Source organism: Megascapheus bottae, chromosome 6 (genome assembly GCF_031878675.1).
Source record: "Megascapheus bottae isolate mThoBot1 chromosome 6, mThoBot2.hap1, whole genome shotgun sequence".
In the NCBI taxonomy this organism is placed as follows: domain Eukaryota; kingdom Metazoa; phylum Chordata; class Mammalia; order Rodentia; family Geomyidae; genus Megascapheus; species Megascapheus bottae.
The window spans coordinates 25,401,020-25,415,800 of NC_143514.1; the positions used below are offsets into that span (position 1 = coordinate 25,401,020).

At 43.4% G+C, this 14,781-nt stretch overlaps 1 protein-coding gene across 1 annotated transcript in view; it reads left to right on the top strand.

Annotated features, from left to right (window-relative positions):
• The first annotated feature begins 1,520 nt into the window (after positions 1-1,520).
• The window catches only part of Mcoln2 (mucolipin TRP cation channel 2), a 50,835-nt gene continuing 37,574 nt past the window's right edge, over positions 1,521-14,781 (top strand). The window contains 2 exon segments of the mRNA XM_090334504.1: positions 1,521-1,573; positions 13,448-13,607. Coding sequence (XP_090190630.1) covers positions 13,455-13,607 — 153 coding nt within the window. The 5' untranslated portion in view covers positions 1,521-1,573; positions 13,448-13,454.

Sequence of the window (14,781 nt, forward strand, 5' to 3'; positions counted from 1 at the left end):
GTCCTGGGGCTTGAACTCAGAACATTGTCCTTGGGCTTTCTCAAGGCTAGCACTCTACCATTTGAGCCACAGCTGGAATATAATGTCATCCTTCTATTAATTACAATAAAAATATATGAAAAAAAGAAATATGTCATTTCCTACAATATGTCTTCCGGCCATGCGGTGATGTGCCTCCTTCGTTTCTCTACATCCTCCCCATAAAGAAACTAACATTTCCTCCCTTCGTCTGAGGGGGAGCCTGTCAACACCCACCTGTGCCATCTGGCACTGTGCAGACCGGATCCCCGCGGGGCACAGGCATCTGTGAAGACAGACGAGCAGGAGTCTGAAACACGATGCTTTTAGTTTTTTTGCCTCGTGGTCTTTCAGAAGCGACTTCTTTAGAAGGTCAATTTGTTGAGGCGTTTACATCCATCACCGTGTCCCAGTGCTTCTACCTGGAGATGGACACGAACCCAGTCACTCGCAGAATATTCTTTGTCCTTGTTAAACCTAGGGGCCTTGTAGACCCTTTCTGATCTCCACCGCCTGCAACCTGGAGACGTTCGTAAGCACAGCCTGCCATTACCGGCTGGAATTACAGGCGTGAACCACGACACCCGGCCGTGGTGTGCGCAACGTTCTGCGCGTAGACGAACTTCCCCTTCTCTTCTTGGTGTGGAGTATTTTTGCCAAAAATACATCTAAAAAAGAAACAGACGTATGAGTGAATGAATGAACGAGTGACTGGATGGAGAAAGAGGAAGGGGACGCCTGGAAGGGGGAGGGAAAGGAGCGGGTAGGGCTGGGCTCTCATTCGGCCTCGGGGGCGGCGCGGTGGAGGTGTCCGCAGCCAGGTTACCTCTGGGAGAGCCTCTTCCCCGCCCGGCCTCCCCGCAGACGCCCCGGACAGGGACCAGGACCGGGACCCGGACGGCGCCCCGGGGGCCCCGGACCGAAGCAGGTGCCGCTGGCCCCGCGCCGGCCGCGTCCTCCTCCGGAACCCCGGGGCTGCACCATGCCTCAAGGGACGGAGGCCCTGGACCTACCGGTGTGGGTCCGCACCTCCGTCGGGTCCCGGGGGCCTCGCCACAGGTCAGTACCCCAGGGACTCGCCCCAGCCCGTGGCCCCCTCCATCCATCCCACCCCGCCTCCAACCTCCAGGGACAGAGAGAGAGAGAGAGAGAGAGAGAGGGAGAGGGAGAGGGAGAGGGAGAGGGAGAGGGAGAGGGAGAGGGAGAGGGAGAGGGAGAGGGAGAGGGAGAGGGAGAGGGAGAGGGAGAGGGAGAGGGAGAGGGAGAGGGAGAGGGAGAGGGAGAGGGAGAGGGAGAGAGAGAGAGAGAGAGAGAGAGAGAGAGAGAAAGTCGCCCGGGACACCTGGCTACGAAGCTCCTCGCCCGCGCTGCCCGGGCGGAGGGGGGCGGCGGGGCGGGCGCGGAAGACGGGGTGTGGGCAGCGGAGGTGGCGCAGGGGCGGGGTGGCAGGCCTGGCCGCGTGCCGCGCGCCCCGTGGGGCCCAGACGGCGGCCTGTCCTCACGGCGGGTGCCCGCACACGCACGCGCGCGCCGGGCTGGGCGGCTGGCTGGGAAGGTAAGAGGAAGGGGACCCCTACTTCCCCCCCAGAAGGGCTGGCTGCAAGGTAGGGGGCTGCGATTCCACCGATCCCGACCCCGGCGTGCACCGAAGGAGTTTTTGTTTTGTTTTTGAGCTGCTCTTCCCAATCTCAGGAGTTCTGGAAAGTTCCAAAGACGGTGGTGGTGGCTTGGCCGCCTGGACTTCCCCCTAAGTCCGGATAGAAGGGTTTCGGATTCACTTCTAGGTAATGCAAGCTGGCCTGCATTTTTTTTTTTTTTTTCAGCATAAGGGACTCTGGAGGAATCCTCTAGAACTTTCATGGGCATTCACTGCCTCCTCTCCCTGAACAAACAGGCTTCCATCCTGCCCCCACCCAGGCCAGAGGGCTGTGGTGTGGGTAACTGCAGCCCTCTGCCCTCATGAAAAGGCTTACAGTGGAGCCACAGACCTGGGCCAAGGGGCCGTCGCCCTTGGTCAAGGCTCCTACTACCCAGCAACGTGGCTGAGCCCAAGTGGCCAGCGGCAAGTTGGCCTTGGCTCTTGCTTCCCCAATCAAAACAAATACATCGGTGGGCAGTTAAACTTTCCCAAAGTAGTACTGAGATTTTTTCCGGTCTCTCCTTCATGGCTCTCTCAATGTCCTAGGTTGACTTACAGCTAGCAGGGAAAGCCAGAAATCAAGAGAATTATCTCGATTTGTCCGATTTGGTGTGTATTTTTCCCCGGTCTTTGAAAGACAAGTTTTAAATGAGAACATAGTATTGAGGACAACTTGGTATTAGCTGTCATACCTAAATGACTCATGCCATGTAGTTTATAATTTTAATGCTGAAGTGTTTAGTTTGAATGGCCAGCTGGGTAGATGCTATACTGTACTTCCACTGGCCTTACCCTTACATGCACTGTTCTTAAAAAGTCACGAGGAAATGAAGTGTGAATTTATTTACTCTCTTCTGCTTATGGCTGGGTGTGGTGTAGGATCTCTACTTTTTTTTCCCCTTGACTCCATTATTTTTCTTAGTGAGTTTCCTTTAAGGGCTTACGTGGCTTCTATCCTATCACTTGACTACTTTTCTCTCACCAGAAGCATTGTTTCCTTGTTAAATGCCCACACAGTGGGCATCTAAATGGCTCTTGAAGGCTTCTACAACACCACACAGTATGTGTCTGGTTGTGCAGTAATAAGGAGAAATAGAAAATTGGATGTCACTGTTAATTGAGAATGGAAGAAAAGCAAAGAAAAGGAAAGGTGTCTGCAAATCAGATGCAAATTCTTGTATTTTATGGAGACTAGACCAGCCTCATTATTCTCACCAGAAGGGGGGGGGTGTGGACTTGACCCTCAAAAATTGCTCACACTGTCTGTGGTGGGCTACCCAGACAGTTAAGTTTAGGACAATCTGGTAGCTTCTTCCTGCTGAGTCAGAGGACTGAGATGTCCCCTCCTCCTCCACCTCTTCCTCCTCCTCCTCCTTCTCCTCCTCCCTTTAGAATAGTCAAACTCTCATGGCCATGAACTTTCACCTGCACACTCTCCAAATTAGCAATGCTTCCAGAGACCATGTTTGCTTCAAGAACAGGGTCATTCATTCAACCTAACTTCCTTATATTCACACACATATATATAATATGTCTATATATATATATGCAGCAACAGATATGAAATATCCTAATGGAATAAGGAAGAAGTGTTGGGGCAACTTTTAGGCAGAGTGGTGGAGAATGGAGAACTGAAAGTCAGGAATGATCACAGTCCTGGCTGGTCTTTGCCTAATCAGTCCTCCGGCAGTGAAGTGAAACCCAGATTAAGAATACTTTTGCAAGAGTGAAAGAAGCAGGTGGTTTCTTGAGGCTACATTGGGTCAAAGTAGGAACAGTCGCCAAAGAAGTGTCAGGTTTTTTTTTGTTTGTTTGTTTTAAGTTTACTGTTCCTTGAAGCTAAGCTGGGGCTTGAACTCAGGGCCGGAGTGCTGTCTCCAAGCTTTTGTGCTCAAGTCTAGTGCTGTATCTCTTGAGCCATAGCTCTCCTTGCTGCTGTTTTTGTAGTTAATTAAAGATTTCAGTTTCATGAAACTTTCCTGCCTGAGCTGGCTTTGGATCTTGGCCTCCTGAGAAGCTAGGATTACAGGCATGAGCCACCAGCACCCAGTTTAAACTGTTCCTTTTGGTTGAGGCTTTCAGTCTAAATACCACATGCCAGTCCTAAAGAACTGAATGATGTTAGGTTTTATAGAGTAAAGTAAGTTTATTTCCAGACCTCCCATATGTTCTATCAGACTATTATGTATTTCCATTACCAATTATTTCACACCATTTTCAGGGGTAGGGTGGGGAGGTTGTTTGCTTTTTGCAAACCACTGGTGTTTTTCTTCTTGTTTTCTGAGTCTTTTCAAGCCTGGGATGTCTGCTAGAGCATGGCCTCAGCGTATTTGCCCCAAATGTGGATACCACTGTAGGGGCATATTGCTTTTTCATTTTCCTTAGCTGTGTAATCTAGTGACTTTCTGCTCCTTCCCTTCTGCTTTTTCCTCCTGAGTACAGTTTGGGAGTTTCAGCCAAAAATACCTGTCAGGCAATAATCAGTAACTAGTGAGACCAAAGGTTTTGGAAAGTTGTTCCCTGGTATAATCCTAAAAGATCCATGATTTCAATAATGTGTGTGTGTGTGTGTGTGTGTGTGTGTGTGTGTGTGTGTGTGTGTGTGTTCAAGGCTGGTACTACATCACTCAGATCTCAGCCTCCTGAGAAGCAAGATTATATGTGGAGGCCAGTGGCACCCTAAAGAGCCGCTGGAACCCAGCAACAATGAGCTTTTAAAAGAAAACCCTATCACTGGTACAATCAGAAGTATTTTACTCCCTCTGTCCTCCTCCTCTCTCTTTCCCCCCTTTGTGTCTTCTTCCTCCTCTTTTTTTTTTTCTCCTTTTTTGGTGGTACTGGGGTGTGAACTCAGGGCCTTATATTTGTTATGCAAGCTGCTCGGCCACTTGACACATGTTCCTACGCCTTCTTGCATCATTTTTTTTATTAGCATTTTCCATTTTTGTCCAAGCTAGACCTTGGACTTCAAGCCTCCTTTTTATGCCTCTGATGCAGCTAGCATGACAGATGGGGACCACTGTACTTGGCTTTTTAATTCAGATGGAGTATTGATCGTTTTTTCCTCCAGGCTGAGCTTGAACTGCCATTTTCCTGATCTCTGCCTTCTAAGTACCTATAAATATATATGCATACCACTATAGCTGTTCCTACCCAGGGGAATTTTCTAGAGATGGTATGAATCCTGGAATTCACTAACATGACATTGAGACAAGCCCTGATCAAGAAAGCTAAGTTGTGAGTGTGAGGCCCTGAGTTCCAGACCCAGTATGTGTTTTTACACAAGTATAAAATAAAATCTAGTGTAGTATTTGGATATCTATTTCTCTGAAATGGGGATTCCCTGTTCATCTCTGCCCCAGAAAGCTATTTCTTCATGACATAAAGGATTGTGGCTTGTTGAGAAAAAGCACTTTTAAAGTAGGTGGCTCTACTTCTTCTTCCCTGGTAGTCTGAGACAGCAGATTGGTGATGTGGAGTGAGGGGATGGTTTTACAGGAATCTGGTGTCATTAGGGAAATTCCTGAAAATTTAACATAATCATCCTTTATGGGTGGCTCTGACAGGAAATAAAAAAAAAACCTCTTTTTTTTTCTTCCAAGGTTCTTCTTAGGAATAATCATGTAGTCTATGTTCTAAGAAAGATGCTGAGAAGGAATCAAAGTTTACTTCTTTGACTCCTCTCTTACCCCACCCCCAGCTATCTCAACTCCCTTTAGTTGGGGCCCAACTACCTTAGAGCCATAGCTACCTGGACTTTGTTTTTCTTTTTCTCAAGAGCCTAGCAAGTCATGAGGAAATTAGTTGATAACAGGAATTAGAGTGAAAACCTCATGTAAGAGTTAATAGGATTGACTCAAAGTCCTCCATCTTAGAGCAAACATGGCCACTATTGTGGAAATACTGAAGTTTATCCTCTATTCTATCTTCCAGCTTCTCTCCCCTTTTCCCCCAGACCTGTCCCACTACATACAAACTAAGGATGAGGAAATGCCTGACTGCCTGACACACAGGAGAGGCTTTCAAATAGCTCAAGAATTCACGTATTAGTCACAAATAAGGAAAAAATAGGGAGAACGCAATATGACAAAGGAAATTAATACCCATAGTACAAATGATAGTTACTATGATGTGCATGTAGTTTTTGTTTGCTAGTTTATGGACTTCAAAACTTTTAAAATATTGTATATATATATATATATATGAATACTGACAGTTTTGGATCTCACTGTATCTATTCTACAACTTAAAAATATATCATATACACTTTTAAGTTAGTATATAGTTACAAATAGGGATGTAATTAGCATTTTTGTCATCATCATTCTAACCAGGTATTTTAAAATTGAAATAGAAGTTTGATTTCTAGATCACAAAACTTCTTATAGATCCTGTCCAAGTACCCTTCAATATTTAAAATATCCAGTAGGATTTTCCCATAATTGTTAGGCAGGAATTCAGATAGATCTTTGCTAATCTGGTTGTTAATGATTTTTTGTTGTTAGTAAATGTACATTAGCTTGTTCAGGTCTTCTGCCTGTTATATCAGGCTATGTTTTCTTAAATATTACTGATTAGGAGCTTTCTATAGGGAATAATAAACTCTGGCCTGCTCAAAGATTTTGCATGCGTTTTCTCTGTTCTATTTTTTCTTTTAACTTTTTGTAGACTTAACTTTACACTCATAGCACCTGCTATGAGTTAGTCTGTTATGTGCTGCCATACACCATGATAAGCAAGGCCTCTTATAAGAAAGCCAAATAGAGACTATAATCTTCTTCATTTTTGTTTTGAGACTGTAATCTTGATGATGAAAATAAAGGAACATAAACCACAGTGGAACAGGGCACACTCAAGGAATGATCAAGAGAGTCTTTAAAAAAGCAAGAAAGTTCCTAAGACTTATCTCCATTTAATTACTCACAAAAAGCTGGATGTGGGTCCGTGGCTCAAGTGGTAGAGTACTAGCTTGTTTATTTAATTATTATTTTTAATTTTATTTTAAAGGTTATATACAGAGGTGTTATAGTTACATAGATCAGTTAATAAGTACAGTTCATTTTGAACAGTGTCAATGTTCATTTTGAACAGCACACACTGTCATTTTGAACAGTGTCATCCTCTCCCTGATTTTTTTCCCAGTTTTTCCTCTCCTGACCTCCCTCCCCACCTAGAGTGCTAGATTTGAGCACAAAAGATCAGGGATAGGCCCTGAGTTCAAGCCCCAGGACTGACATAAACAAAAGGAAGGGGGACATTTGAGCTGAGAAGTGAGAATAAACCAGATAGGCAAAGAGTTGGGGAAATAGCAATAGATTAGTTGAAATGCCAAGTGTAAACCCATGGAATAAGGACTATTCCAGGGCCAGGAATGAAACGATGGTGTAGAAAGAAAGTAGAAGAGAGAGTTTGGGAAGGATGAACTGAAGACTTTTAGGCAATGCCAGGAAATAGTGGGAGAGCTGGATTTTACTGTAAGAGCAAGATAAAGTCCAAGAAGTGTTTTAAGCAGGTGCCTAATACTTGACTTACTAAATTAGTTTAAATTAAAGTTAACTTTAAGCTTAAACATGTCTATCTAGCTGAGATGTGGAACATTGGTTGGGAAGCTATGGCAGTCCCAAAGGTGCCAAACCACCAAGCCTAAGAGATATTGGTGGGAGTCCTCAGCAGGAGTTTACTCTGAGCAGTTCTGGTGAAATAATAGAAATGAAAACCCAGTGTCTGTTCCAAGTGACCTTGGGAGGTAGAAGCTGGGCTCATGCCATCAGATGCTGTCCATGGTTTCTTTTCCTTCTCATTTTGATAACATGACTATGTGGAAATCTCTGGAGTTTGTAAAATAGCATGGCTCTTTGCCAAAACATTACATATTTTCAATAAGATTAATTATATTTAAATATGATGTTTTTGTGTCAATCCTGACCATTTTACCTTAAGAAGTATTACTTCAGGGGTCAAGAACAACAAGCAAGGCATCAGTGAATAAAAAAAGAATTTTTTCCAGTATCAAGGATTGAGTCAAGGGCCTTGTATGTGTTAAGCAAGCACTCTACCACTTGAGCTATGCCCTCAGCCTACTTTTTTAAGTTTATTAATTTTTTTGACACATAGTCTCAAAAGTTTTTCCAGGGCTGGCCTCAAACTGGCGTTCTTCCTGTCTTGGCATGAGTAGCTGAGATTAGAGGCATAGATGTGTTATGCCTGGCTAATATTGGATTCTTATAGTTGGGGACAAGTTGAAACTTCAAGATATCTGAATTGCCCCATTGATAAAATGAGGAAATAGCAACAACAGTCTCTAAAGTGGAGGTTTTAGATTGGCTTACACAGTCCTATGGAGAGTCCAGGTAACTATTATCAAGTAGGGTAGGGATCACACAAAACACTAACCTAAAACAATAGCAGTCTGAGGCTGCTTGCCTGATTTGCTGACAAACAATCTGGTGTGTGTGTGTGTGTGTGTGTGTGTGTGTGTGTGTGTGTGTGTGTGTGTGTATTTTTCCTGGGCAAAGGTCACAAGCCTCTTCTTCCTGCTTGCACTGGGGCTTATGGCTCCAGGAAGGTTAAGAATCACTGATAACTAGTCCCCACTCCCACTCCCTCCAAAACTCAAACAACTTTAGCCTTCTTTCTTTGAGTTTCCCTCCAAACTTTGGGATTCTTCATGCTATTGCCTTCATAAAACTGAAATTGTCCTCGGTCACATGATAGCCTCAAAACCAGCTACCATGACAGGTCCTGATGGTTTAGGAGAAAGTAGGCTTTCTTAGGAACTTGCCTGGCTTTCTTCCTCTGTTGTCCCGTCTTCCTCCCACATGCCGTCTTCTTTCTATATCTGTGTAGTTTTCCATTCTGGCATCTTAAGCATTTGTTTAGTTCACTGAGTGGGTGACTTTGTATGCAATTTCATATCTTGTTTTTATGCTTACTAGTACTATGCACTTTTCCCTACTTTGGTATTTTGGTCTCCAATCATGCTATTTATGAAGCTTGTATTCCTATAGTTTAGAAATTAGTAATTCATAAGTGCTGTGATTGTTCTCCCAATTATTTCATGCAATTTGATTTGTATGGATGTCCTGCAATTCATGAATATCACAGTTAAACTTTCTTTGATTGATGGATTGATTGTGTGTGTGTGTGTGTGTGTGTGTGTGTGTGTGCCAATGCTGGAGCTTGAACTCAGGGTTTGGACATGGTCTTTCAGCTTCTTTAGCTCAAGACTGAAGTTCTACCACTTGAACCAGATTTTTATGGTGGTTAATTGGAGATAAGAGTTTCATGGACTTTCCTGGGTAAGCTGGCTTTGAAGAGCAATCTTCAGATTTCAGCCTTCTGATTATCAGCCAGGATTATAGGCATGAACCATAGGTGTCTGGCTCTTCATGAACTTTTTATTCTTTGTCTTATGTTATGGTCACTTTTATGTTTTTTTTCCTGTATTTTTGAACTTGTGGATAGTTTTCATCATTAGTCATGTTTTATTAAATGAAATGTGTTTTGGGATCATCAAGGTAGATCCATTTAGCCTCCCTGTTAAGGAGATAGTAACTAAGTCTACATTCAGTATTTCATGAACACACCTCTGGGCATTGTGCAGCTTCTTCTCAGGGCTCTGAGGTTCACCATGGAGTATCAGCTCTCCATTAAGATACCACCATCTTCTTGGAGATAGGCCCCTCAGTATTTCCTGTCAAGTACATACCTGTGTATTAGGACTGTAGTGGCCTTGGCTGTGGCTTTCTGAACCTCTTTCCATAGTCAGCACTGTGCCTGTAAGCAAGATTTCCACTGTGCCACAGTGCTCTCTTACCCAAATGACAATCATGCATTCACAAATCTCTCACTGCACACTACAAGTCCACCCAACCTTGTGTCCAGGGCTTGTTCAGTGAGAAAGGGCAAATTAAGTGGTTAGATTAAATAAGGAGGGAAACTATAGGAGGTTCAAGGCCAACATATTTGTAAAATGACATTCACTATTGTTATCGATTCTTTATTTCATTTTTCTTTTATTGTCAAGGTATTGTACAGAGAGGTTACAGTTACGTATGTAAGGTAGTAAGTACATTTCTTGTTGGACATTGTTACCCCTCCCATGTTTTTCTCCCACTTTTTCTCCCCCCCACTCCCAAGTTGTAAACTTAATTTTCAACATAGTGTCCTGTGTTACATTGGTTCACCCTTTGTTCCTCCCTCCCTCCTTTTCTTCCTTCCTTCCTTTCTTCTTTCCTTCCTCTTCCTCCCTTCCCTTCCCTTCCTGTCCACCTTCCTTCCTTCCTTCCTTCCTTCCTTCCTTCCTTCCTTCCTTCCTTCCTCCTTCTTCCTTCCGTCCTTCCTTCCTTCCTTTCTTCTGAACTCAGAGGATGGGAACTATCCCTGAGCTTCTTTTGCTCAAGGCTACTGCTCTTGAACCACAGCTCTACTTCTGGCTTTATTGTTTTTGTTAGTTTATTTCTTACCTTGGCTGGCCTGGAACCATAATTCTCCAAACTCAGCCTCCTGAGTAGTTAGGATTATAGGCCTGAGCCATCAGTGCCCAGCTTGCTATCTGTTTCTACGTAAACTGATACATGTTACTTGATTTCCTTAGGTATATCTAAGTGTCTGCTGGTCATGAGTCTTAAAGTTGTTTGCTAGAATGCTCCAGGTTCCACGTTGAACTGTGAACTCTTGGAAAGATCTCTGTGTTTTCTAGGACCCAAAGGAGAGTTCTAGTCTGAGGACTGAGGCTCATAGTTTGATCATAGTTTGAAGTAGCTTGGCACCTATATGTGAGACTCAAAGGGCTGATGCAAGACTGTCATTTGTCAGACTGGGTCTGTTTCTAATGATTCCTCCTTTTTTTGGAAACAGAGTTTGGAACCACTTTCATCTCTGTTGCCTTCTGTATAAGTTGGTGACAGGCAGTTGTGATGCTGGGTATTGTGCTGAGAAGACAGCCCTTGCAACACTCACCTAAATGTGAAGAGGATCTGTTAGATCAGGGCTGGACTAGGGCCTGAGTTCTGGCTCCTTTGCTCCCCTTCCCAAGGCCACAAAACTCCTGAGTGTGTGAGTGGCAACTGGTTCTTACTTCTCTAGGCATCCACCGAGACTGCCCAGGAACACTCTGCAATCTTAACTCGAGTCCTTTCTTTTTGCCAGTCCTGGGCTTGAGCTCAGGGCCTGAGCACTGTTCTTAGGCTTTCTCGAAGCTAGAGCTTTACCACATGAGCCTCAGCACCACTCTGGCTTTTTCTATGTATGTGGTACTGAGGAATCGAACCCTAACCTTCTTGCAGGCTGGGCAAGCACTCTACCTCTTGGCCAAACTTCTGGTCCTTTTAAAGGCACTGGCAAGAAGCATGGAGCTTATGCAGTTTTCTTTTCTCCTTCTTTCCTTCCTCCTCCCTCCTCATTCTTTCATTTCACTTCCTCCCTTTATTCCTTCCCTTTTCCCTTCTTTCTGGCAAGACCCCTACCCACTTATTCTGGAATCATAAGATCTAAATAAACCAATTTAGAAGTAAGAAATTGTCGACAACTGATTACAAGCCTTAAAATAGTCATTCCTTTCTTAGTTTAAAAAAATTGTTAGCAGGCTGGGAGCCTAGCTTAGTGATAGAGTGCTCACCTAGCATGCATGAAGTCCTGGGGGTGATTCCTCAGTACCACATATACAGAAAAAGCCAGAAGTGGTGCTGTGGTTCAAGGGGCAGAGCTCTAGCCTTGAACAAATTGTCCAAGAACAGTGCCCAGGCCCTGAGTTCAACCCCAGGACTGGCAAAAAACATTGTTAGCCAATGTAGATAAGAGATCATAATGAAATATAGAAATGAAATATATATTTCATAATGAAATATAAAAAATTATAGCCAGGTTCTGGGGCTTATACCTGTAATCCTAGCTACTTATGAGGCTGACATCTGAGGATCATGTAGTTCAAACCTAGTCCAGACAGGGAGGTTTGTGAGACACTTATCTCCAATTAACTATCAGAAGATTGGAAGTGGCACTATGACTCAAAGTGGCAGAGCATCAGCTTTGAGCAGAAAAAGCTCACCCACCGACAGCGCCTAGGTCCTGAGTTCAAGCCCCGTGACTGACAAGAAGAAAAGAAAGAAAGGAACTAAGAAAGAAAGGAAATATAAATATTTCCAGTTAAAGGTTCCTGGAAAATGACCTTCAATTACAAAACCTTAAGAAAGTTGTAATCTGAATGATAGACCGAATCCATTAGACATTACCAAGTTATTACCAAGATATAGAAAGCTAAAAAGTGACTTAAGTCTCCAAGGGTATTGGGGCTCAAATTAAAAGTCTTGGATGGATAGACTTAGGCACAGTTGGATCCGGTTGAATAATTAAATACTGCAATTAAACTTCATATCTATCTTTTGTCTGATTGTCTGTGCTAACTCCAATGTTGTCAGATATTCCTCTGGGGGTAACTTAGCATCTAGCAACCTACACTCAGCCCGTGCCTGTACTCTGTGCCGAATATGATCATGTACTTGGCAGTAAATGTGGAACACAGTAGTCCCAGTGCATGTATATTTATTTATAAAAGATTATTTACTACTGATAGACATTTCATATAATGTCCCATAGTTTATAATGTTTCATGTATTATATGTATAATTCATATTAAAATTTTGATCCCTGTCTATATTCTATATTATATTAATGATTAATGCATTTCAGAATTTAGTTCTTAAGATGAAGACTGAAATAGAAGTGATGAAGACCGAAATAGGAGTGCTTATATTTCCCCCAGTAGATTGTTTTGCACCGCTCACATGGAGGATTACTGAGTAGACAGACTGCCCGTGGCCCCACAGGTTATAACCATGGTTCTTAACTTTATCTCACGGGTTCTCAGTGGCCCATATGAGCTGTGTGCCCATGTTTGAGTCCAAAGTCTTTGAAACAAGAAAAATAAATAAAAAATAAAGTATTACTAAAGTGGTCAAATGTGATCAAGAATAAATAGAGGAATACTTATACGTTTTTGAAGCTACTAATATTCTAGACTCTTATACTTATTGACATTTTAGCAAAAAAAGAGGCACAAAATACTTCTGAGTACAGATAGAAGTTACAGTGATACAGATAGTTCTCTAGCACCATAACAATGTAATCCTGTTAGTGTTTATGTTTTTATCATTTCATACTTGAAGTATTAAGAAAGTGTCCCAGATCATCTAAGTTTTGTTCTTATACATACTCACAAATACACTCAGACACTTATGCATCTATCACAATCGCTCTTCATACACACACACATGCACACAAACACACACACAACCACACACACACACATGCACACACATTTCTTCCAGCAATAGGAGAATGCTATCTATTGAAGTTCAGGAATCAATGAGTCTTATAAATAAAATTCTCTTTTTAAAAAATAGTTGTTGGGGCCAGGAGTTTGGCCTAGTGGTAGAGTGATTGCCTAGAACGCACTAAGACCACATACATAGGAAAAAGCTGGAAGTGGTGCTGAGGCTCAAGTGGTAGAGCACTAACTAGCTTTGAGAAAGTCCAAGGATAGTGCCCAGGCCCTGAGCTCAAGCCCAGGACTGGCAAAAAATAAAAAATAAGAAGTAACTGTTAAGAGGGTCCACAGTGTACATGGGTGGCGGTGCGGGAAAGCAGGTAATTGCAGGGTTAAAGTAAGGATCTCCCTGTCTGGAGAGTGCTGTGCTTACGTGAACAGGCGAAGTATGTGGACAGAGTGATCTTCAGAAACATGTTAAGGGACAGAGTTCTGCGTATTTAAAAATGGATCTTCTATGGCAGAAATACAATGGCACAGCTCGATTCTGAGGTGAAAGAAGAACGCTTGAGGGATGACCTGAGGTTTTACTTCATGAGCCCCTGTGAAAAATATCGAGCCAGACGTCAGATTCCATGGAAACTGGGCTTGCAGATTTTGAAGATAGTCATGGTCACCGCACAGGTAAGGGCTACTCTTTCTCTTCTCCTTGCCCCAGGGTGAGGTGGGGGTCTTGTGTGCGTTCCCTGACTTTTGCCTTAAAAAGTCCACATTTAGGCTCCTCAGACCATAAAATCATATTGCCTCTGGAGAGCAGGTGGCAGGGTGAAGTTCAGCTTAGAAGGCTGACGGAAGTCATCACGCTACAGTAGGCTCTGTAACTAATAGTGATCTGTGAGAGGCCCATTGCATGGCCAAGGTGGTCAGTCAAAATGGTTCATATTCTTGAAATCTCTCATTGTCACTTGAATGTACCTTGTTTAAATAGTTTTTTAAAACGCACATTGTTTTCCGATGTATAGAATGTTAACTTTCCCTTTCATCACGAGCAATGGGTGCTAAGTGAATGATTTCTTGGACACTATCAAGAATGTGTAATGTCCAGTTACCGTTGGCACACATTTATAATAGTAGCTACTCAGGAGATTGTGATCTGAAGATCTAGGTTCAAAGCCAGCCCAAGCAGGAAACTCCATGAGACTTTTATCTACAATTAAGCAGCCAAAAGCTAGACATGAGGATATAGAGACTACTTGGCAATAAAGCCAAGTGAGAGCACTAAACCCTGAGTTCAAGTCCTAGTACTAGTGCTCGCTCCTCTCTCTCTCTCTCTCTCTCTCTCTCTCATACACACATTGTACCATTTGTTTAGGTTGATATTGCTGCAGGCTCATCACCAGCATCAGAATGATCTAGTCACTGGTTTGTCCTTTAGCTGTTGATCTGTCTAGGGGAGGCTCCTGTGTAGGTAGTGCATACAAAACACGTATGCTTTAAAAAACCAGTACAGATTCGGAGTATTTAGTGCCCTCTACCACTGACTGGCTGTCCTCCAGTGATGGCTGAAGTGATTGATGAATTCGTTCTGTATTGCTATTTATTCCTTTTGATGAAAAATCCCTCCTGGTTATGGTGGTACACACCTGACACTCTCTGTGCTCCAGTCAGGTCTGAAATGAATGGCATCGTGAGGATGACCATTACAAACCGACTTTCTGTCTATAAGGGTCACTGCAAGGACATTCCTTGAAAGTTGCAGGCTCCAGGACTCAGGGCAGTGTTGACTCCTCTGTTCTTTGACTAAGATGGCAGCTGATCCCAAAACCTGACCGAGGTGATTAGCTGAGTAGGATACTTT